General features: G+C 40.8%; 1 protein-coding gene across 3 annotated transcripts in view; it reads right to left on the bottom strand.

Moving 5' to 3' along the window:
* Positions 1-23,577, bottom strand: part of FBN1 (fibrillin 1) — a 213,563-nt gene that overhangs the window by 106,190 nt on the left and 83,796 nt on the right. For all 3 annotated transcript variants that reach the window (XM_033167565.1, XM_033167564.1, XM_033167563.1), the window contains exons 8-14: positions 21,891-22,016; positions 16,642-16,767; positions 11,516-11,674; positions 9,200-9,364; positions 8,320-8,466; positions 7,570-7,689; positions 2,431-2,556 (exon numbers count right to left, since the gene is read on the bottom strand). In XM_033167565.1, the coding sequence (XP_033023456.1) occupies positions 2,431-2,556; positions 7,570-7,689; positions 8,320-8,466; positions 9,200-9,364; positions 11,516-11,674; positions 16,642-16,767; positions 21,891-22,016 (969 nt within the window). The remainder of the gene's footprint in view (positions 1-2,430; positions 2,557-7,569; positions 7,690-8,319; positions 8,467-9,199; positions 9,365-11,515; positions 11,675-16,641; positions 16,768-21,890; positions 22,017-23,577) is intronic.

Raw genomic sequence — 23,577 nt, forward strand, 5'->3', positions numbered from 1 at the left:
CCATTTGTTTAAAGATGGGTGAGGGTAGGTGCAAATCTAACCAAGTTTTTTATGTGTTTGCAGCAATCACCATTGTCCTTAACTCTGCTACAGGAGGTTTTACAAACCTCTCTCTTCAACAGTCAGTGCCTGGATTTAACAAGTGCTTCCATTCTTCTAGTAATTGCATAGCAGGAAGGGGCTTAATGGGCATGGTTTCTATTACCACCCAACTTGCCAAACCTCCCCTTGCCTTGCAAAGAGACTTTTATACACATAATATCCTGACATAGAGTGCTGTATAGCATATTGGCTATCACAGATTAGGTGAACCAGGAGTGCTATTGTACAAAAAAACAAACAAAAAAGAAGTTACAAGAATACAAGATATATGGCCTGATCCTCTGCACACTTACTTAGAAGAAACTCACAATGGATTCAACACGGCTTACTCAATGTAAGTTTGCATAGGATTGTAGACCCTGTTGACAGTATTTCCCACCTTTCTATTTGGTCCTTCAATTTTAAACAGCAAATAGATGAAATACAGAATCATGTTTGGCCAAAAGAAATCCAAGTTCAGCATGTAGATCAAATTCACAGCCAAAAGGACTTAACTCTTAATATATTCATTTATGTACTGCATGGCTTTAAACAGGTATATTATTGAATTTGGGCATGGAAACTGGGCCATTATAGTGTAACAGAGACAATTACTTCAGAAGCTGACGCAATTCAATATGCTCACAGACATTTTGGCAGCGTTCTTAGTGGAATGAAAAATGTTTTAGCAGATTGTTCTCTGCATTTCACTGGTTCTCATTACCGTTAACACATGGGATTTGGTGGGGTGGGGCAGATGTTAGACTGAAAGGCTATGGTGGGTTTCCAGATATATATTTCAGTGATATGGATATGCAGATATGATACCCAAAGGCAGCCTGAACTTTTGATCGTCCCCCCACAAAAGTAGGATGAAATACAGATTTCTAAAAGGTCTGTCTCTACCAAGGATTAACAAAAATTACTACTAGCAGTTACCTCTAGATCATAATGACATTAGAACTATATTTGAGACCAAGATACTTCTCTTAATACTGCAGCTGTCTTGGATTGAAATTACTCTTCTAGACATGGCATGTTTACTTTTCACTTACATTCTAAATCAGACAAAAAATAATTTATGATTTTTTAAAATGTGTATCTATCCCAAGTAGGAATGTTGGCATTAAATCTTCAAGCTGAATCACTAAGATAATATTCTGCCAAAAATGTTTCTACAACCAGTGCCTGAAATTCTTTTTAATGTATGAGCAGATCATTGGAAACTCTCCCAAGGACCTTGGGAAATATATAAAAGAACATTCTCTTTTCTTCTTTTAAAGGTTAAGGGTCTAGGAGGTAAGAACACATCAAATTATGTTTACATTTCCTAAAAGAGAGGCAACTCTTTAAAGCTCAGGAAATGTTGCAATAAGATCCCATCAGGCATGTTAATTACTCAATATAGCTACAAGTTCATGATACAGCTAGAACAGACCTCTCAAGAACAGACTCTCCATGACAGGCTAGAGCACAGTTTCCAACTTGGGTCTCCAACTGTTGTTGGACTACAGTTCCCATCATCCCCAGCTAGCAGGACCAGTGGTCAGGGATGATAGGAATTGTAGTCTAAAAAACATCTGGAGATCTAAGTTTGGGAAACACTGGGCTAGAGGGATGTGCTATTTGTCTTGCAGAAACCACGTCAGGCATTGCAAATGGGGCTCTATAACTGGGCATGCAAAGTTGTTCACAGGTGGTTGTATCCATTGTTAGTTCTACTTGAAGTAATCCCACTAAACTTAATGGCTTACACACTTAGCTGTTGTATTGGGCTTTCCAGGCACCGCCCTGTGCTTTAAAGCTCTGTGTCCAAGCACCATTTATTTATTTAGCCGAAGACTTTTCCTCTCAAAAAATGCTCTTTTTGAAAGCTGAAGCACAACAAATGGCAATTCGGGTTTTCAGTGGGTTAGCTCCGATTCAGAGGTAAATAGCGAGTTTTCACAGGGAAAGCTCCCAAGCAAAACAAAGAACAAGGAGAACCACCATGCCAACAAGGAAGTCCTCTGAGTTTTATAAAAGCTTACAGTTCCAGTGTGTTCCTTGGCCTGAGTCATGAGGAGACCACACTCATAGGAGCCTGGCCAGACAATGCTTTGCTGGTTATCCCTTTCTGAACTCTTCCTTACCTTCTCACCTGTGAAACAGTTGTGAAACTTCTGGAAAACATTGCTTGGAGTTGGAAAGAGGATACAGGGCCTCTACACAGGACTATGATTTCAAACATTATATAGATTTTACTGATAAGCTGCCCAGCGATAGGACAGCCCGTGTACACATTCACACAAAGGCAGTTTTGACGCGGGTGGAGGGAAGAGTACTCTTAAGAAATTAGATGACCCTAACCTTCACAGTTTCTCCCATCAGCCGACACGTGAAAGCCAGCATTGCAAACACAGTGAAAGCTGCCGTCTGTGTTTATGCACCGACCATTGTTACATATCCGGCCATTCTGCAAGCATTCATCAATATCTGGAACAGAAGTAAATGAAGATGTAAATATAACAACAGTGCTTATTTGCTCTCTCTCTCTCTCTCTCTCTCTAGATATATATATATATATATATATCCATACACACACACACAAACTTAGATAGGTTTAATTGACTGAACTGCCTAGAAGCTACAAAAAGCAATCAAGCCAAAGTCGAGCACATTTAAATTTTGCTGCCTTTTATGGGTGAGATTCGAACACATGCTTTGAATCTTTATCACTTGAATCAATGGTTCTTTTAAGTGTAACATGCACACTGTGAACAACTGATTGGTTCAAAATTGGGAAAGGAGTACGACAAAGCTGTATATTGTCTCCCTGCTTATTTAACTTATATGCAGAATTCATCATGCAAAAGGCTGGACTGGATGAAACCCAAGCCGGAACTAAGATTGCCGGAAGAAATATCAACAACCTCAGATATGCTGATGACACAACCTTGATGGCAGAAAGTGAGGAGGAATTAAAAAACCTTTTAATGAGGGTGAAAGAGGAGAGCGCAAAATATGGTCTGAAGCTCAACATCAAAAAAACTAAGATCATGGCCACTGGTCCCATCACCTCCTGGCAAATAGAAGGGGAAGAAATGGAGGCAGTGAGGAATTTTACTTTCTTGGGCTCCATGATCACTGCAGATGGTGACAGCAGTCACGAAATTAAAAGACGCCTGCTTCTTGGGAGAAAAGCAATGACAAACCTAGACAGCATCTTAAAAAGCAGAGACATCACCTTGCCGACAAAGGTCCGTATAGTTAAAGCTATGGTTTTCCCACTAGTGATGTATGGAAGTGAGAGCTGGACCATAAAGAAGACTGATCGCCGAAGAATTGATGCTTTTGAATTATGGTGCTGGAGGAGACTCTTGAGAGTCCCATGGACTGCAAAAAGATCAAACTTATCCATCCTTAAAGAAATCAGGCCTGAGTGCTCACTAGAAGGACAGATCCTGAAGTTGAGGCTCCAGTACTTTGGCCACCTTATGAGAAGAGAAGACTCCCTAGAAAAGACCCTGATGTTGGGAAAGATGGAGGGCCCAAGGAGAAGGGGACGACAGAGGATGAGATGGTTGGACAGTGTTCTCGAAGCGACTAGCATGAGTTTGGCCAAACTGTGGGAGGCAGTGAAAGACAGGCGTGCCTGACATGCTCTGGTCCATGGGGTCACGAAGAGTCGGACATGACTGAACGACTGAACAACAACAGCACACTGTGATGGTGGAAATCAGGTCTGCCCATCCAGATAGGGACAGTACACTTGTTCTGTTCTCGCTACATCTAAGGCAGCATGAAGTCAAAAGTCTCCCAACTGCAGCGACACCCCAGACTCCATTAAGAGACAGCATTTCAGGCCATCCCACCAGGCTATGGACAGGAAGCACTCTCTACTTGTGTTGCAAATAATCTGTTTATCACGTTCGTACTGCACCCTTCCTCCAAGTTGTTTAGGGCAGCATTGACAGGACTATTCCCTATAATTGCAAAATGCAATCCCAGGGTCTATAATCACTAGCTCCAGATCACTGAACAGAAAGAACAGGATGAAACTGCCAAGTTCAGTTTCTATCCAGCAACACTCATATTGCTTGTGGTGGGAAAGTTTCATTAAATCATACAGTTAAAGTGAATAATGCCAGGTAGGTTGGAGGGGGGAGAACCCCACTATTTAATAGTTGGTGACAGATGTAATATTTTTAAAGCAGTGGGGCATTCATTGACCCAAACATCTCCTGCATCTCCAGCGTCAAACTCTGAAACAAACAGTTTTGCATGTTTGTTGCATAAAACAGCTGTGGATGGCACAGAGTAATTTTGCGCTTTAAATAATAAAGAAAGAGGAATATATGGCTAAATTGATTAATATACACACAGTGTTTATATTTTTAAGGTTACAGGTAGGTAGCCGTTTTGGTCTGCCATAGTCGAAACAAAATAAAAAAAATCCTTCCAGTAGCACCTTAGAGACCAACTAAGTTTGTTATTGGTATGAGCTTTCGTGTGCATGAAGTGTGCATGCACATGAAAGCTCATACCAAGAACAAACTTATTTGGTCTCTAAGGTGCTACTGGAAGGAATTTTTAAAATTATATTTTTAAAGTCTGCTAAAGCATATGGAGCAGGGGATAAGAAAGACATCTCCATGAATTTGCCTAATCCTTTTTTAAGACCATCCAAGTTAGAGATCATCACTGCCTCCTGCGGAAGTGAGTTCCATAGTTTATGCACTGTGTGAATAAGTACTTTCATTTATCTGTCCTGAATCTTCCAACATCTATCTTCATTAGATGGGCACGAGTTATAGTGTTAGCAGAAAGGGGAAAAGACTTTTCTCTATCCATTTCCTCCATGCCATGCATAATTTTATAAACTTCTGTCATGTCACCTCTTGCTTGCCTTTTTGCTAAACTAAAAAGTTTGTCCTTTCTTCATAGGTGAGTTGCTTCATCCCCTCGATCATTTTGGGTGCCCTTCTCTGAACCTTTTCCAGCTCTACAATATCCTTTTTGAGCTGAGGTGACCAGAACTGTACACAGTAATCCCAAAGCGGTCTCGCCATAGATTTGTATAACAGCATTATGATATTGGCAGTTTTATTTTCCTTTCCTAATGAACCCTAGCATGGAATCTTCCTTTTTCACAGCGGCTGCACACTGCGTCGACTGGTGAGCGATGAGGATTGGAGGAACATATACAGGGACACAAGGCAAACTGTAGTTAATATGACTGGGAGGAGGGAATTGCATAATTTTGCCCTTAAAACAGATATGCAAGGATGGAAACTGTTGCCAGGTTTTGGGTCTTCTTCCTTTCTTTCCTCTTCTGGCCCTTACAATTAATCCAAAGTGGCCATTCGTATATTATTGGCCCTTTTCTGAATGCTCCACCGTACAACAATTTGCATGGCTGCTGTTCTTTTCGTATAGCAAACAATTTGACTTCAGTGCTAGCAGTTTTCCTATCGGGCTTTTTGGCAAAACGACATGTCAGTGTTGAGCCTCGCTCCTTCACTAGCAGCCAATAGTGCTTAGAGTTGTTTTCTCTAGGCTTCGTCTTTTAATTCTTTGTTTCTCTTTCATAACTCTTTAATCCCGCAGATATTTCTATATCCGTGCTTTCCCTCTGCATGCCCATAATGTTGTTATTTTTCTAAGCCAATCGTACGGTTCCCCTAATTACATCTCCAAGCTTCAAACATAAAGTCAACAGGAGATAGTTTCATTCTGACTTCGCTCATATTTTCACAGTATGGCCACCCCATTCTTTTGCCACATACATGGTATAAAATAAACTAGTACTTTCTCTCTCATGTATAGCAGCAGAGATTTGTGGCAAGGGCCGCCTTTTCCCATATGAATCGCCCGGACCCTGCAATCATCATGAGGCCCTTCTTTGACTGCCTTCTCAAGAGGTCCAGAGGGTGACAACCAAAGAACAGGCCTTTTCTGCAGTGGCTCCCCGTTTGTGGAATGCCCTCCACAGGGAGGCTTGCCTGGCACCTTTGTTACATATCTTGAGGTGCTAGGCAAAAATGTTTCTTGATAACCAGGCATTTGGCTGATTAAACCATCTATAGCCTTTTGAATGTGTTTCTGGAAGGGTTGGGTTTTTTTAAAATGTATTTTGTGTTCTCATTTTGTATTTTGTGTTCTCATTTTGTATTTTGTGAACCACCCTGTGGTCTTTAATAAAAACTAAAATAAAAAGGATACCCAGCCCTTGTCTCCTTAAATGTCTCCAGGAAGCTGAAATGACCTAAGCACCACATATTGCTTAGAGGTGGATGCCCCAATCCCAAGGATAAAGCAATGCCTACATAACTAAATAAGGGATTTTTTTTCATTCTGTGCTGAAGAAATCTGTTCTAAGGCATCCTTCCATGGCTCGTTTTGATCTCAACAGTTAATCCCAAGAGTCTAACCTGCCCTTCCTAGCCAAGAAAGCAAAGTTCTCAAGGATGAACTGGATTTTCCAGTTCCATTTCTTTTTGTATTTCAGCCAAATTTCAGGACTGACACTGCTTTGGTTACCCTGGTGAACAATCTCTGCTGGGAGAGATACAGGGGAAGTGTAATCCCACTAACTCTCATGCTCTCAGTGGTTCATACATTATTGATAATGAACTGGCGGCAGGAACAAGGAGTGGGGATGTACTGTTTTGTAGACGTTCTGCTCCAGCTTTGCAGATAGATTCCAGGAAGGTTCTATCTCCCATGCTATTTAACAGTCAAAAGGACAACCACAACGGTCTGGGGGATGGAGCAACTCAACCCATAAGGAATGACTACTTGGGTTTGTCAGCTTAGAGAAAAGGAGAATAAGATGAGACATGATACAGCTGTATAAAATTATTAATGGCATGGAGAAGGTGGATAGAGAAAAGCTTGCCTTCCTCTCTCTCATAACACTAGAATATGGAAGCTGAATGTTGGATGACTTAGGACAGACAAAAATAAGTACTTCTTCATACAGCACATAGTTAAACCATAGAATTCACTTCCCCAAGAGTAAAAGAGCCTGCTGGATCAGGCAAAAGGCCTATCTAGTCCAGCAGTTCTTATGCACTTGTGTAACATCTACATTAAACTGCAGAGAGGAGAAGTCCAGGGATTTGGGTTCAAGTGCAACTGATAATTCAGTTGACGGAGGTGTAGCAGTTAAGTCACTGAGTACCTGGCATGGACTAGATGAGGGTGAATAAACAAACTCAATACAGAGATGGAGTTGATTATGGAGGGTGAGGGACCCAACTAATTGTGCATCCATCTGACATAAATGAAGTGCCCTTGAAATAGAAGGTTTGCAGCTTGGAAGCGCTCCTGAATCTGGCCTTGCCTCCTAGATTCTGAGATGGCAGTCCTCTGTGGTTGATTATGTTGCTTTGAACATTGTATAGTTGGAAAGTAACACCTAAATGGAAATTTAGAAAAGGCAGCAAATGACTACAGAAGGATAGCGAACAGTTTCCCGCCTTGATATGTCTATGGTAGCTCTACCTCGGCATTCTGTCCTCATCAGGGTGCTTTGATATCCAGGACGGCACTGACATATGTAGGATCCTTGCGTGTTTACACAATCTCCACCAATACAAGGATTTCTCTCACACTCGTCAACATCTGAAAAATACAGAGAGTACGTTTAGTAGGCTTTCGTCAGGCAAGTATTCAGGCCTGGAATTTTCTTTTGAAAGTTTGTTTTACGTATGCTAAACTTTTTAGAAAATAAAATAATAAACTGTGCTATGCAATACTCGAACTTCAAGAACTCTTTTTTTCAGCGGCAATATAAATCTATGTTGTGCAGCATTCACACTGGAAAATTCCATATGCCACATTTGGAAAGTATACTACCGGTAGTTCCCCCCCCCCTAAGTGAATTAAGGTTTATCCAGATAAACTTTCAAAGCATGCCTCTAAGCACACTGTTTTCTTTTACACAACCTTCCCGGATGTCCCTTCCAGACCAATATCTAACCCCAACAGAAGAGGATATGGATTCACACATTTCTGAGCAGGCATTTTCCAGTTTCACTTCCTAGCTTCGTATGTACTAAAAGAGATTGTAGAGGGTTTTGTGCACTACTGCCTTTGAGAGGGTGAGCACACAGCCTTCGGAAACTATTTAAATGAAGTTAAATTTCTGTTTTTAAATAGCAACGATCAACATTTTACTGAATGCAAAGGGGAAAGGTATTTTAGCATAGTGCTATTTTTGACACTATAGAAAGGACAAAATAAAACACATACCAATGCACTCTCCTCTAATGTCCAGTTCAAATCCTTTCTTACATTCACAGCGATAACTTCCAGGAGTTGGGACACAGCGTCCATTAAGGCAGAGATTTTGATATGACTGGCATACGTTAATACTAGTGACATTAAGTGTTATAGTATCTGGAAAGTTAAAAAACAACAACTTAAAATCCTACACAATTTATGTGCCAAGTATATTAATATTAATTTTAATTTACATGCACCAGCAGTTACAATTATGTTTATCTTTCACTAATGCAATGCATTGCCCTTTACTAATGCAAGCACTAAACAGGATAACACTTTAAAGAAATACAGTTGCTTTTCCTTAGGCAAATGCATACAGCACCCTTTTCACCACAGCTTGAACTCTCACTGTCACTTTCACAGTGAAGGATTTATTTGCAACACATTACATATATCTGCATTAGAGGATGGCAGGGTAAATTACATTTCTTCCAGATGAAACACATTGAGCCTGCATTGAATCCCATAAACACGTGGCCTTTGAGCCATGGTCATTCCACCAGTTTTTTGCCTTAGCCCCAGTCATCAAAGTCTCCTTGGTTTCTCAACAAACCCCAAATGAGGCAGAATAAGATTGTGTGGAGGTGGGATATCTTAAAATACTTCAAATTCCTAAGCACAGTATCAGAGACTGGGTGAAAACAATGAAGTTCTAGGGACCAGCCCTGTGCAGGTACAAAGGGAAAGCAATTACTCAAAATCTTAGGTGCCACTATCCAATGGTTAACACCTTGGATAACTAGGCACTTGGGACTTTTCCTGATGCAAAGGACAAGGAAATACATCAGTGCAGACAGACAAATGCAAAAAAAAAATAAGAAAATAAAGGTTTCTGTTTCATTTTTACCTTGTCCTGGTCTACGAGATGGCACAACGCTATCTGGTGGTGGGTAAGCTGGATGAGGAGGATACACAGGTGGGTAGACAGGAGGAAAAACAGGCCCAGGCCCACCAGGGACATCTGGTCTCCCAGGCAACAGGCTGGCATACACACATAACTTGCGGAACTCCTCTAAAAGAAAACACCATATTATCAAATGAAAAGTGACTTTACAGCCAGTTTGGGATGTACAATGGTGCTTATGAAATACAGTTGTCAAGCAGTCCTTAATGAATTAAGTAGGCTAAGTAAAACCATCTGTTAAGTTTGTGCAGGGCCATGGGCATGAGTCATGTGTCTTTTTGCTAGAGCAGAATTTCACTCAACTGGCCGTCCAAAGTGAACCAATCTAATTCATATTTCCAGGACTAATACATACAGCGGAATGCAATTATCTTTCAGACTGTGCACCTCTGAATTTTGTAATGCGCTTTAATTTTGAAAGGGCATTTTAAGAAGCGTATTTCATGAGGGAAAGTGTACATATTGTGCATTCCGTTCAGAAGACGTATACAAAAGCATGCGAAATGCCCATCTTAGGTGAAAATGCATACAAAAAAGTATGTTTTAGGGGAAATGTGAACAATTTATATACAATTTCTTTCGGAAATGGCAGAAAACAGGTATGTCGATAAAGGGTCTGGAAACCAAGCTTTATAAGGAACAGGTGAGGGAGTTAGGTATGTTTAGCCTGGAAAGGAGGAGACTGTGGGGAGATACGATGACCATCTTCACATATCTGAAGGGCTGTCACATGGAAGGGAGAGAAAGCTTGTTCTCTCTGGCTCCAGAAGGTAGGACCTGAACCAATGGCTTCGAGTTACAAGAAAGGAGAGTCCAGCTAAACCTCAGGAAGAACTTTCCGACAGTAAGAGCTGTTTAACAGTGGAACTGACTCCCTCGGGAGGTGGTGGACTCTCTTTCACTTGAGGTTTTTAAGCAGAGGTAGAATGACAATCTTTCATGGATAATTTAGTTGAGATTCCTGCATTGCAGGGGGTTGAACTAGATGACCCTCAGGGTCCCTTCCAACTATGATTCTGTGATCCTATGCCTGAACACAATGAATTTCAATAAAACCTTAATAACTTCATGACAGCAGGAGCTGTTCAAAAATGAAACAGACCAGATGGATTTTCCTTCACTAGAGGTTTTTAAACAGAAATGGGCTGGCCACCTATCAAAGATGCTATGGATTTCTTGGATTGACAGGGGGATGGACTGAATGATATGTTATTATTATTTGTCCCTTCCAACTCTATGAATCTAACTGAGGAGCAGCCACTGAAAACACGTCTTTGACTGTCCTTGTAGTCTTAGTGTGGCTTGCATTATGGTAAATTTATTGATCTTTTGTATCATGAATTGCGGGCCACTTGAGAACACAATGGGATAGGAATATGAGATATTTTTAAAAAAAACAAAAACCAGTAAGTAAATAAATGAAACAAAGGAATAAACTTCTTTACTTCAAAACAACATGGTGAGGGGAGCAGGAATTCCACCAGGGCTTTTGCTTTTTTCACCCTTCACCCCATGCTGTTTCCCCAATCAAAATCAGCTCTCAAAGCTTCCATAGGCAGTGATGGGAGGATGTAGAATGTATTTCATCCCCCCCCCCAATTTGTTTGGGGGTACTTCTTGAGCTCCTTAAATTCATTGATTTGCCATTCTCACTTAAATACTTCTCTATCAGGCAGACCACTTGGACGGCAGAGCTTTGATTTCACTTAACACTGCTACCAGTAACAATAACCAAGCTGTATTGGCTACTTTGCAATTTAAAGTAGGCAACTCAACTACCACAGAGAAAATTCATTCTCTCATGAGAGCTGGCAACCATAAAAAGAGCCTCCCCAGAAATATTTCCTCAACCACTTGAGGAGGCCTGAGCTCTCTTCAGTCATTGAAATGCCATTCATTCAAAGTTATCATTATCAGTGCTGTCAAGTATCCCGTTTTTCCCGGGATTCTCCCTTATTTCAAGCAGTTTCCCGCTGCTCTCCCTTATTTTTTATTTCCCTTAAATTTCCCGTTTTTAATGGAAGCGGCTCCGCTCTGAGCCCGAGCCCACTTGGAGTTTACATTGCTGTCCCGCCCACTTTTGCTGCTGGCTCCGCCCACCACTGACATGTGACTGTCCCCAGGATAGGTGAGACTGCTGATCCCTTATTTTCAAATCCGAAACTTGACAGCTATGATCATTATTCCCATAAGATTTCCACAGTCTTCAGTGCAAAAATTCAGAAGAGCTATATGCTTAGCATGTGATGGGTTCCATACCAGTTGCTCGAATGGGACACATTTCTGGGGCACTGGTTGCGCCAGGAGACCAGCATCGTCCAGTGTCGCAACAGCACTGCGTTTTGGTCAACACCTGCTGGAGCTGGTTACCACAGCGGCCATTGATGAGAGAAGAAAAGCAGTATCCTGGACGTACATCTGTTATAGGGGAAGCAATGGGCACAGTTTTCAGCTTTTTAGAACACTCCATCAGTTTATAAAGAATACATCTCTTTCAACGCTGAATGCAAGCAGCTCCAGCTACCCTAACACTTGCTATATGAAAATTCACTTATCCAAACGTGAGGAATTAGTGCCTAAACCTCACTATACACACACCGCAGAGTCAAATAACCACGCAGCTGGGCCTGTGTGTAGTACTGTAAACAAATAAAAAGCCTTAAACAATCCCACTCCCATCAACAAACTCCCATCATCCCTAGTGGCGAGGGATAATGGGAACTGTAGTCCAAAAACAGATGGAGACCCAAGTTTGGGGAACCCTGCTTAAGAGTAAGGACCAGTAAATGAGCTGGCAATCCCCATCAATGTCTCCCCAGCAACAATAGAATAAGAAATAAGTGAGAGGAGGATATGGTTTTTTTAAATATTGCAATGCAGCTGCCACAGCCACCATAGAATGCTTAAAAGATGCCCTTCTGTGAGATGCAAGATGCTATCTGTCTTGCAGGTTCTTAAGAACCTCACAGGAATACTGGTTTTTATTTTTTTTAAGGTTGGAAGGAAGATGCTGGGGCTCAACTCTGGCAGACAGCCATGAACGAGAACAGAATTAATGCCAGGAAGTCAGAGTAGTTCCTGGAAATGAAGCTTGACATTTTCTTTCCTTTTCTAGAAGGAAAATCCGTAGCTTGTCATGCACATTGCTCTAAAGAAGCAATACAACGATGCACGCCTTAGGCCATGCCACCCTCCCTCGCACTAAGCTGTGGCAGAGGCACCAGATGGAAGGGGATCACTCTCATCAAGTACAACAGGACAGCAACCTTTTTCCACCGGGCCAGCTGTGCCATGCAGGAAAGTGAAGCAAACTTCCTCAGGCGACAGCTTTCATGGATTAGTGCGTTGACTGAGCGGTACAGCAAAGATTTTAAAGTTTTTGTCCTCGGAGATTGGGGAGAGGGAAGATGACGGTATCCATCAGATTTTACACTTCTCCAAAGTAAGTATTACACGTACAGTGGTACCTCGTGTTACCGTCCTCCTTACGAATGCTTCAGGTTACGAGCTCCGCTAACCCAGAAGTAGACGCTTCCGGTTGCGACCTGTGCCCCGGGATGCGAGCAGAAGTTGCGCGCCAGCAGCAGGAGGCGCCATTAGCGAAAGCGCGCTTCATGTTACGAGCGGTTTCGAGTTACAAATGGACCTCTGGAACGGATTAAGTACGTAACACGAGGTACCACTGTACAGTATGGGCATTTATGCCTCTATCACACCACCTCGATTTGGTCCAGGAAGGAGATTTTTCCAAGGTTCTTCAGGGAGAATGGCTTTCCCCTCTGCCCACCCCCGCCAAACAAAAAAACAAAAAAGGATGCTAGGAGGGCCATTTGGAAGGGACTTATCAGCTGAGAATCTTGCCAGTGTGGAACAGGAAAAGGAAGCGAGCCATTTTTAAATCTAACATGCATCTAAGCCAACATGAGCATTGCAACTGAATTACAAGCACAGAAAGTGCAATAAATAAATAAGTATTATCTTGTGAAAACTGGTGCTAGCGTCATACTGAAACTAATTCCAGACTAGCTATTTTGCCCAGCTCCATGAGTTTTGGCTAGCATCATTATAATATTGCAAACGTGCAGTTTACAAATCCAAACTATCTGTGGATAATTAATACTGTTCTGCATGTAGCACGTTTTGTCTTGAAAATAATGTTGAAAGTTAATAATAGCGTAGGGCCTGGATTGCCACTTTCACTCTGCTCCTTATCATCACTTAAAACACCCAATCATTAAATTAAAATCCTTTCAGCCTGGAGATGCAGATAGAAATGAAACCAAGTTTTAAATCTGTAAGAGATCATATTGCAGGGGCCCAGTGAGTGCAATTAAAACATACTGATTTGATGTTAGAGCCGAAGCTTGATGAATACATGTTGCTGCCCTAAGATGGTTAACTGTGCAGAGAATTGCATCTCAGAATCCTCTGCAATATCACTGAGAGAACTGAAATGGACAGATCCATCCATCGCTAATTACCTTACAGAAGGGCTGTGCTACATTTTCAGAACTATGGATGAACAACAGTGCAATGTGGTTGAGCGGGACCTACAACAACAGAATTTTGACTGTAAAGGTAAAGGTAAAGGGGCCCCTGACCATCAGGTCGTGTCCGACTCTGGGGTTGCGGCGCTCATCTCGCTCTATAGGCCGAGGGAGCCAGCATTTGTCCGCAGACAGCTTCCGGGTCATGTGGCCAGCATGACAAAGCCGCTTCTGGTGAACCAGAGCAGCACACAGAAACGCCGTTTACCTTCCCACTGGAGCGGTCCCTATTTATCTACTTGCACTTTGAGGTGCTTTCGAACTGCTAGGTGGGCAGGAGCTGGGAACGAGCAACGGGAGCTCACCCCGTGGCAGGGATTCGAACCGCCGACCTTCTGATCAGCAAGCCCTAGACTCTGTGGTTTAACCCACAGCGCCACCTGGGTTTGTGGTACAGAATTTTGACCGTACCACGTTCTATTTGTGGGGTCTAGAAATCCAAACATCAACAGCCTCCAATGTTAGTAACAGAAAAATATGTATATTTTATATCATAGATTGAAGAGCAAATTTTCATGGTATAAAATATATTAAATTTTACTTAGGGAAATCAGCAAAGAAAATAAGTTTTAATAGTCTCAGTGATGTCTAAACTACACCATTGAAAGCAGCCTTCGACATGCTTTTTTTTTTAAAAAAAAAAAAAACCAAATGAATCACCTCCCAAATTAAATCCATTCCAGATTTCTAAGGGGAAAGTATGTTTTACAACATTGGTTCTAATTCCATGTCCGTTTTGCTCTGCCTTTTCCCCTCGAATGAACCCATTTCACATGGAGTGCTATGCAGAGTTTGCATTTGGGATTGTGTGCATATCATATTTCAAACAGAGAGAGAGAGAAAGAGAGAGAGAAACTGTCCAGACTTAACAAAAAAAAGATGTTAAGTCACAAGAGAGGGATTGTTATAATCCCTTCTTCTTTGCTAAAGGGAGTGGTTATTACTTCCTGCCTTCTCCTCCCATGAATACTTCTCTTCTCTTCCTTCTCTTATTATGTCTGTTAGTATACCCCGGTCTATGACAGCCAAAACTGGTGCATGAGTATGCATCCTTATTCATACCAGCTGCTGAACTGTATGACTATGTGAACTTTTAAAAATGCATATGCTTTTGAATAGTATCAACATGCTTTTGAAACTCAATGCTCTTTATTTCAGAAACAAATGGGTTGAACGTAAGTAGCACTACAGCTGTGGGAGTCACATCCTCACTGTCCTGTGCATAGACTTATTCTCTCCCCTCCCTTGCCCCATGTTGCATGTGTAAGTAGGATTTTGCTGGGTCGGCTCCACCAGCACCACCCCCGTAGCAGCAATATTTATTGTGCATTGGGTTGTTGTTGTTGTTTTGCCGTTCATCACTCTCACATTTAGATGTCTCCATTACACTTCCATTACTTAAGGAACAATATTCAAGCAGTGCCTGTTTTAATAATTACTGCTTAAAAAGAGGAGGGTGGGTTAAACCAGTTTCTTTTGTGAAGTACAATCGTACCTTGGTTTTCGAACAGCTTAGTTCTTGAATGTTTTGGCTCCCAAACGCTGCAAACCCAGAAGTGACTGTTCCGGTTTGCGAACTATTTCTGGAAGACGAACATCCGACAGGGTTTCTGCGGCTTCCGATTGGCTGCAGGAGCTTCCTGCAGCCAATCAGAAGTCGCACTTTGGTTTCCGAACATTTTGGAAGTCAAACAGACTTCCAGAACAGATTCCGTTCAACTTCCAAGGTACGAATGTACACAACCTGGCACATTCCCATTCCTTGGGGTAATGGACCTTTGCATAACTAGAGATGGCCAAAAACAGGTGATTTGTTGCCATCATAGCCAATGATCAGAGGTGTCCTTTGGAAGCAGTAACTTCAGCATAATGTACTCTACATTGCTATGTTATAAATAAAAACCAACTCTTTATGAAGCCAAAAACACAGTCATTAATTTGCCACATAAACTGATGTAATGGCTGTTAATTCCAGGGTGGACTTTTGAGGTACCGGGCCACACCCAAATTAACGCATAAATGTGAATTTGGAGGATTTTTCTGACATCCCTGGATGGCACTTCCATCACAGTAGTGATATTTCTGCCTGTTGTAGGATGATAACTAAAATATCTGAAGCATTTTTTAAAAAAAATAAAAAATGGGACACATTCTAAATATGTGAAAATTACAGTGGGAAGTCAGATGACAACATTCCAGGAAACACTTTAAATGACAGGGCAATATTCAACTAAATAATTTTGTGAGCGCTAGGATTACTGCTACTACAGCAGGACTTCGCTCCCTCATGCACTCCCCATGACATCCCCAAGTCTACTCTGAAGGGTTGTGGAAAACCCCATAACATTTAGAGAAGAGTTTCCCCAAACTTGGGTCTCCAGCTGTTTCTGGACATGATTTTTGGATTCAAAATTGAAGGTCAATGGGCATCACACATTAAAATAAAATAAAAAGTCTGCCAATTCCTCTGTTCACTTCTATGTGCATTTACAGGAGGGGGAACTACAAGAAGGAAGCACGATAGCCGAAATCCTGGCCCAAATCTTGCAGCACGTAATAATGGGGAGGGATACTAATAAATATGCACAGCCATTTTGTGAAGGCTCCCATTGGGTACACCAATGGGATTAAGGTACACCAAAAAATATTTTAAACAATTCAGTCTTCTAACCTTTCATTTAAAATAAAAATAATGATCTAGCCCATTAGATCTGTCCACAAAGCAGATCTTTGGAACCATTCAAATAAGTTTGGTTCCATGTACTTCTTTTCACAGATTTTTCCATTGCATTTCCATATCCACCATGTCTACATTTGCATTTTTATTTTTTTACTCACCTATACACCTGGAGCCATCTGGGGATGTATAATATCCAGAAGGGCATTTGCAAAAGTAACTGCTAACTGTGTTGGAACATTCGCCCCCATCACAGATTCCAGGGATGGTATTGCACTCATCGATATCTACAGGTTTTTAAAAAAAGAAAAGAAGAAGAAGGTGGTTCAATCATGTTAGAACAATACCATCAAAACAGCAACTTTACTGAAAATTGAACGGATGAGAATATTAATGACCCTTAATATTTATAGTCACATCAATTAAATCTATTGCAATGAAATCTAGCTCCACACATTGGGAAATAGATGCAACATGTGGATCCTACAAAACCTCATGTCCCTTGACCATAATACCAGGCATAAAACAAAGAAATTCCAAATTCAACAATCTTGGCTTTCAATTCCTAATTTCTTAATGTATGTTGGTTAGAACATGGTGCTAATAATACCAAGCTTACAAGTTATTGCCAAGGTTGCTGAAACAGTCGGAAAGGAGATTAAGCATAGTTAGCAAAAGAAGCTCAGTTTACATTCCAAATGCCTGGGGTGAACAAAAAAGGTTTTAACCTTATGCCTAAATGAGACCAATTATGACAAGTGCTGAAGGTGAGCCTGCCTCCAGAAGCAGGACACCACTGAATATCACTATTATTTGACCTCATGCCCTTCTTAAAGGCTTCCTGAAAGCAAAAGACAGGCTATGGGAGGTCAGAGGTGGGGTGGAAATGGGACTCTAGGCTAGATGCAGGTTTTGGCCTAATCCAGAAGAGCTCTTATGTTCACATCACAGGCTCCACTCACACTTTCTGAATATTTCACATATTCGCAGCAGCAGTTGAACTAGGCTTAATTTGTGCCAGGGTTCAACCCCAGAAGAATAGGCAAACATGGGACTCAGCTACATTTGTAAAGATAAAGCACTTTACATGCATCATAACACTGTGACACCTGGTGGCGCTGTGGAGTCCCATCTTTCGCCAATGGGATTCCCCGTATGACGTTTACAATGCGTTTAACTTAATCGTGTTTTTTTAATGTGTCTAGATCCAGCCATGTTCTGAACAAATGCTAAGCGTATTTTCTTCACCTGTGAGTAAAAAGAGAGACTTCACAGATCATGAACTGAGGTGAGGGGGATTTACCAGATCAGAGGGTAGCATTTCCTAACAAATGTCAAGAAATCTAATAGTTTTCTTTTTCTAGGAATCAAGCCCTGAGCAAGAGAGTAGTCATGTCATGGGAGTAACCATAGTGCTGCAGACAATACACAAGATAGATTTCAGTCTCTTTTAAAAAAGCACATAATGTTTTTAATGGGCTTACTTTTTGTCTCCTATTGCTAATGTCTGGAAAGTCATCAGCCATATTTGCCGTTACCTCAATGAAACCAAAGTGCTTAAACTGATGACAATGGTATTTATATTAATGTCAACAGCACTATAAACAGTGAAAGGCTGTTTGGGTTAGGCTCAGCCTTAAAATAAAACCTGGAGATTTTGCTTTCAATAAGACCAGACCCTCTGTAAACAGAGGCAACACTAGCTTGAAGATAAACAGTAGGGAACTTGAGTCAGAAAATACTTGAATGTAATCCATTTGCAACTACCCCCTCCCCACATGCCTCAATGAAGCAGGACTCAGTTCATACCAAAAAATTTAGCTGCTACACTGGATTCATATTTTAGTTGCTGAGATTATAAGAACACCTAGAGTGTTAGAATCTGTTCAAGGAACCGAAATCCACCCAGCACTGCACTCAGGAAGAAAGCAGCAAGTGATCTTGCCTCCATGTTTCCACAACCAAGCATGAAGACCCTCTTCCATATCCCCACTGGTGAACTAAGGTTAATTGTTATAGTGGATTGTCCAAATCAGAGGCAAATAATAGTGTCAAGGTCAGCAGAGGTTACCAGTCAGGAATTCAATACCATAAGCAGGGAATGCTTCTGGTAAATTCTACCAGTGAAGCAACACATTTGAAGAGTCAAAGGCAACAGGGAGAGCCAATGACAACCTCGTTCGAAATGGAACCAGCCTGTATTTTGTGCTGGGATTCACAGCATTCAAATTACAGGAAGAGCAGATGAGATCCAGGGCTTGTTCAGATTTGAGTATTACTTAGCTGATAATCCACTCCTGCCTCGCCCATTCAAATTAGACTGGAGTAGTCCAAAACCTGTACATAAGTGATTTGATATATGAGGAGCAACTTTGATTCCCATTCATACCAACAGGTGTTCCCTTTTGTGCTTGTCCCTGTTTTCTAATTTGTTGATTCTATTGTGCCAGGTAAGTAAAGACAGGGCATATGCACAAATAGGTGCTAGTGTGACCTGCATTTTTTTAAAAAAAAAAAAATCCCCACCCAGGAAGTGCACAAAAACACATAGTCAGTGAGTTATAAACTCTCAGCACACCGTTTTTTAATGTGTTTTGCTTGTGCAGTTTTCTGGTTTTTGCAAATCTGTGGGATCCACAGATGATATAGATATAGATATAGATATAGATATAGATATAGATATAGATATAGATATAGATATAGATATATAGATAGCTATGTTCCATTCAAGAGTGCACCATAAACAGTTATGAACACAGCCAAGAACAGAAATGAAAGTACTGAGAAAGTAGTGGCCATGAGAGTAGCAGAAAGTGACAACTGATCTATCCACTGAACAAATAATCTGTGACCCTGAGTAGATCAGTTTGGAGCCTGATTTTCCCTAAACTGTCAGATTATCCCCATATTAGGTTAACATGAAATTATAGAGGGAAGCCCTCACAATTGGTGTTGCTTGAAAGTAATTGTATTCTGATTTAATTTGCAAAGTCCACATGACAAAAAAGCTGCAAACACATAGTAAAGCCGCATGTGGTCAAGCCCCCTGTCCCTTTAACTTTTGTGAGAGTCTCCTTAAGGTCCTGATTTTTGAAGGCTAGAGGGAAAACATGATTTGGGTAAAACTGGAAGGAAGCATGGTGTGGCACTTACAGGCTTCATCACAGTTCCCTCTGTCTTCCCCCCTGTTCCCACAATTCAAGTATTGAGGATACAGCATCCATATCTTGAATTGCACTTACACTGACTTAACATTAGTCTTTATGCTCCTATAAGATCAACAAGCTTTTAAAGGGGTGCTAACATCTTCTCAAACTACACTTCTATCTGCTAAACCTATGAATGGAGTATTGACCAAGACAAATATAAAGCGCCTTATTGAATAAATGAATTTTCATTGTTGTCCCAATGTACCAACATCTTAATAAGGGTTTTCAAACACAACATCCATTCTGCTACACCATGTACCTATCAAAAGTGGTGGGTTCTCCCCTATATTATCCAGCCTAAGAGACCTTAAATATAGCTGCAGCACTGTATACACACTTTGTGGCATGTAGGATTACAGTTTTGCAAGCCTGAATGCTTTAAGGAAGATCCAAGTTTAGCATCCCACTTAGGCTACATTCGTCACAATAATACGTTTTGAATGTGTTATAAACATCCCAATACCAGATGGTGCCAGAGAGCAAAAATGAGTTTATATGGATTTTTACATAGGCTTTTTTGTTGTAATGATTTAATTTCTGACTTATTTATAGTGTTTTTAACCTGTGTCTAGATCCACCCTTACTCTCCAAATCCTGACACTCCTATCCACAACCCATTAAACAAGAGAATCTAGATTTAAACAGATTTAAACCAATGGGGCTAAATTACTGTATCTCAATTCCACATAATCCGGTTTAACTGGTTTTTGAATCAAGATGTGACTGAATTTAACTCTAGAAACACTACCAGTGATTCCTGTGTTTGAGAAGTTGCAACTTCTACCTTTGGCTGCCCTTTTGCCAACACCACTGGTAGACAGAATGAAAACCGTATTTGTCTGTTGCAAATTGGTTTACATAAGATGACAAAGGAGTTGTTATATAAATATTATTATTTTACCTAGATTTATATTTCCTCTGTTATATGGCACCCAATTTGCAGTCTTAAAGGGGTCTTACATTCAGGATGAGCTGTGTAATATTACAGCCTTGAAAGGGTTTGTGCTTTATTTATGTATAGTTCCCATTGACCTTCATGAATAATTTACCAAAGGGAACACTTTCATTCCTTCTTCTAAATAAACCCATTGAAACACATGTACACTGCTGAATGAGCTATGATGTTAAATAAGTTATGAAGCACAGCCCATGCAAAATGTTACTTTATTGGGATGGAGGAGTACAGTACGATCTGTGGGTTTTCAGAGAGGAAAGAATGGGATTGATTGAAATAAAGAGAGATACTGTCTGAGAATATGCATGCGCATTTATGTGGACGTGGGTGGTGCTGTGGTCTAAACCACTGAGCCTCTTGGGCCTGCCAATCAGAAGGTTGGCGGTTCGAATTCGCGCAACGGAGTGAGCTCCCGTTGCTCTGTCCCAGCTTCTGCCAACCTAGCAGTTCGAAAGCACGCCAGTGCAAGTAAATTAATAGGTACCGCTGTGGTGGGAAGGCAAACAACATTTCTTGGTGCTCTGGCACTTGTCACAGTGTTCCGTTGCGCCAGAAGCGGTTTAGTCCTGCTGGCCACATGACCTGGAAAGCTGTCTGTGGCCAAACGCCGGCTCCCTTGGCCTGAAAGCGAGATGAGCGCCTCAACACCATAGTCGCCTTTGACTGGACTCAACCATCCAAGGGTCCTTTACCTTTACCTTTTTACCTAAATTTATGTGATGTGGAGTGGGCAAGAGAAGGCAGAGAAAGTATCATTTGCATGGCCTTTCCTTTATGTATCAATAATGGCCAAAGAGAAAGTGCAATATGGGGAGAGCTATGGGGATATAAAATGCTTCAGCACAGCTTTCTCCTGTTCCAACCTTTCACGTACCGGTAGTTATAAATAAAAATATTCATTTAATTCTGACCTACTGCTACTGTTATACTAGTCTAGATGTGGTGGTGGTGGTGGGTTGTTGTTGTTGTTGTTGTTGTTGTTGTTGTTGTTGTTGTTGTTGTATTTATACCATGCCCATTTGGCTGGGTTTCCCCAGCCACTCACATAAAAATACTGGGGGGAAATGAAAGAGTCACGAAAGGATAGGAATGCAACAGATTTTATGCACAGAGAGAGATAATACTGAAATTCCCTTTGTGTAATTTATATTTCCATATTTGTGTGAAGAAATATTTGAAATACTGTTTGCTTCAAATGTGAAAACATTTCCCCTTATTTTCAAACAAAGGTTCTGAAAGGACTTACCATCACATTTCTGTGTCACTTCATTAAACTTGTGTCCAGCTGGGCACTTGCACTCAAAAGATCCAACAGTATTAATGCAATTTCCCCCTTGACAGATTCCAGGGATAGCTTGGCATTCATCCACATCTATCATGCAAAAGGAGTGGGGGAGAAAAACCACACACACAAAAAGAACTGTTAACAATCTGACCACACAAAAATTAAAAACAAATTCACTGTTCCCACATCATCTTGTAAGGTTTCTTGCCTGGAAGAAAGTCCAATTTATTTGGAAATTATTAAGTTAAAAAAAAAGATTAATTTAGTATAGCTCCCTAAGTACTTTCTATTTAAAAAAGTAACACAAAGAAATTTCAGCCATTGTTGTATTTAACTTTATACCATCAAACTACATGGGGTACAAAATATATGAGGGTAGGCCTCTTGCTCAGCATCCTATGGTCAGTATTCCATCAAGCATGTAAAAGAAAAGTAAAACCCAATGTCATCCTTTATTATAGAGCCAGTTCATACTTAACATTTTGTCCTCAAGTACAAAAAGTACCTGTATGGATAATGTCATCCAATTGTTAATGGTGCATGGCCAGTTTCTCCACAAAACCAGGGCACAAAACTCTGCTCCTGATTGTCGCTTCCATGTTGACTATGCATACATAAATCACAGTATGCTTAAATAACTCTCAATTAAAATTGCTGTTTGAGTATATTCCATTTTTAAAAAAAATTTACATGAAGACTGGCTCCATAAGTAAAAGGAGCCGTTGGCTATTCCAGGACACGGCAATTATTGACTGGGCAATGTTCTCAATATGCTAGACTTTTGGCCCTATCTGCACTAAACATTTATAGCATTATCATGCCAATTTAAGCATACTCAAAGAATACTGTGTACTGTATTTCGTAAAGGGTGCTGAGCTGTGTTAAGGGAACCTATCCCCTTGAAAGAGTATCATACCACTTTAAACAGTCAAGACTTCCACCAAGAATCCTGAGGAGCTCCTCACAGGCCTACAATTCTTAGAGTGATTTAACAGTCAATCCTTTTTTCCATGGAACTCTGGATATTGTAGCTCTGTGATGGGATTCCCATGATTCTTTGTGGGAAGCCATGACTGCTTACTGCTATTAGACAGGGCCCATTAGACAGGAGAATATGCTAGTTTAGGACAATGAAAGGTTAGAACATAACCACACAAATTGTATGGAAGTTGTTTCTGTAGTTTATAGAGCAGCCCCAGCTGTTTAAAGATAATAGAAAGGGCTTGGTTTTGCTAAACCATATCCAAATTTTCTAAAACAATAGACTGCCTTCAGTTCATCATGGGAATCTTTAGATTATAAATCTGATACTACTTTGGTTAATCTTTATCTCTTCTAGACCCACTAACTACTGTACCTCATTAGACAATATTTTAGAGAATGGTCTAAAACAAATCCTCCCAAAGATGCAGTCCTGGGAATATAAAATCCACAACAATTTAGTGTATAGCAACTGTCCCTTTTAACTTTCTCCTGCTTCCTGCCAGACATGCAGGCAATAAAAGAATTTATACAGCTGTATATGTATAACAATAAAAGCCAAAAGCAGTGTAAGCGCTTTTGGTTGTGAGGCGTGCTAAAGAATAAAGAAAGAAATATCTTGATGGAGTGGTATTCAACTAAGCATTACTTCAGAGTAGACCTGCTG

This window comes from Lacerta agilis, chromosome 13 (assembly GCF_009819535.1).
Source record: "Lacerta agilis isolate rLacAgi1 chromosome 13, rLacAgi1.pri, whole genome shotgun sequence".
Classification (NCBI taxonomy): Eukaryota; Metazoa; Chordata; class Lepidosauria; order Squamata; family Lacertidae; genus Lacerta; species Lacerta agilis.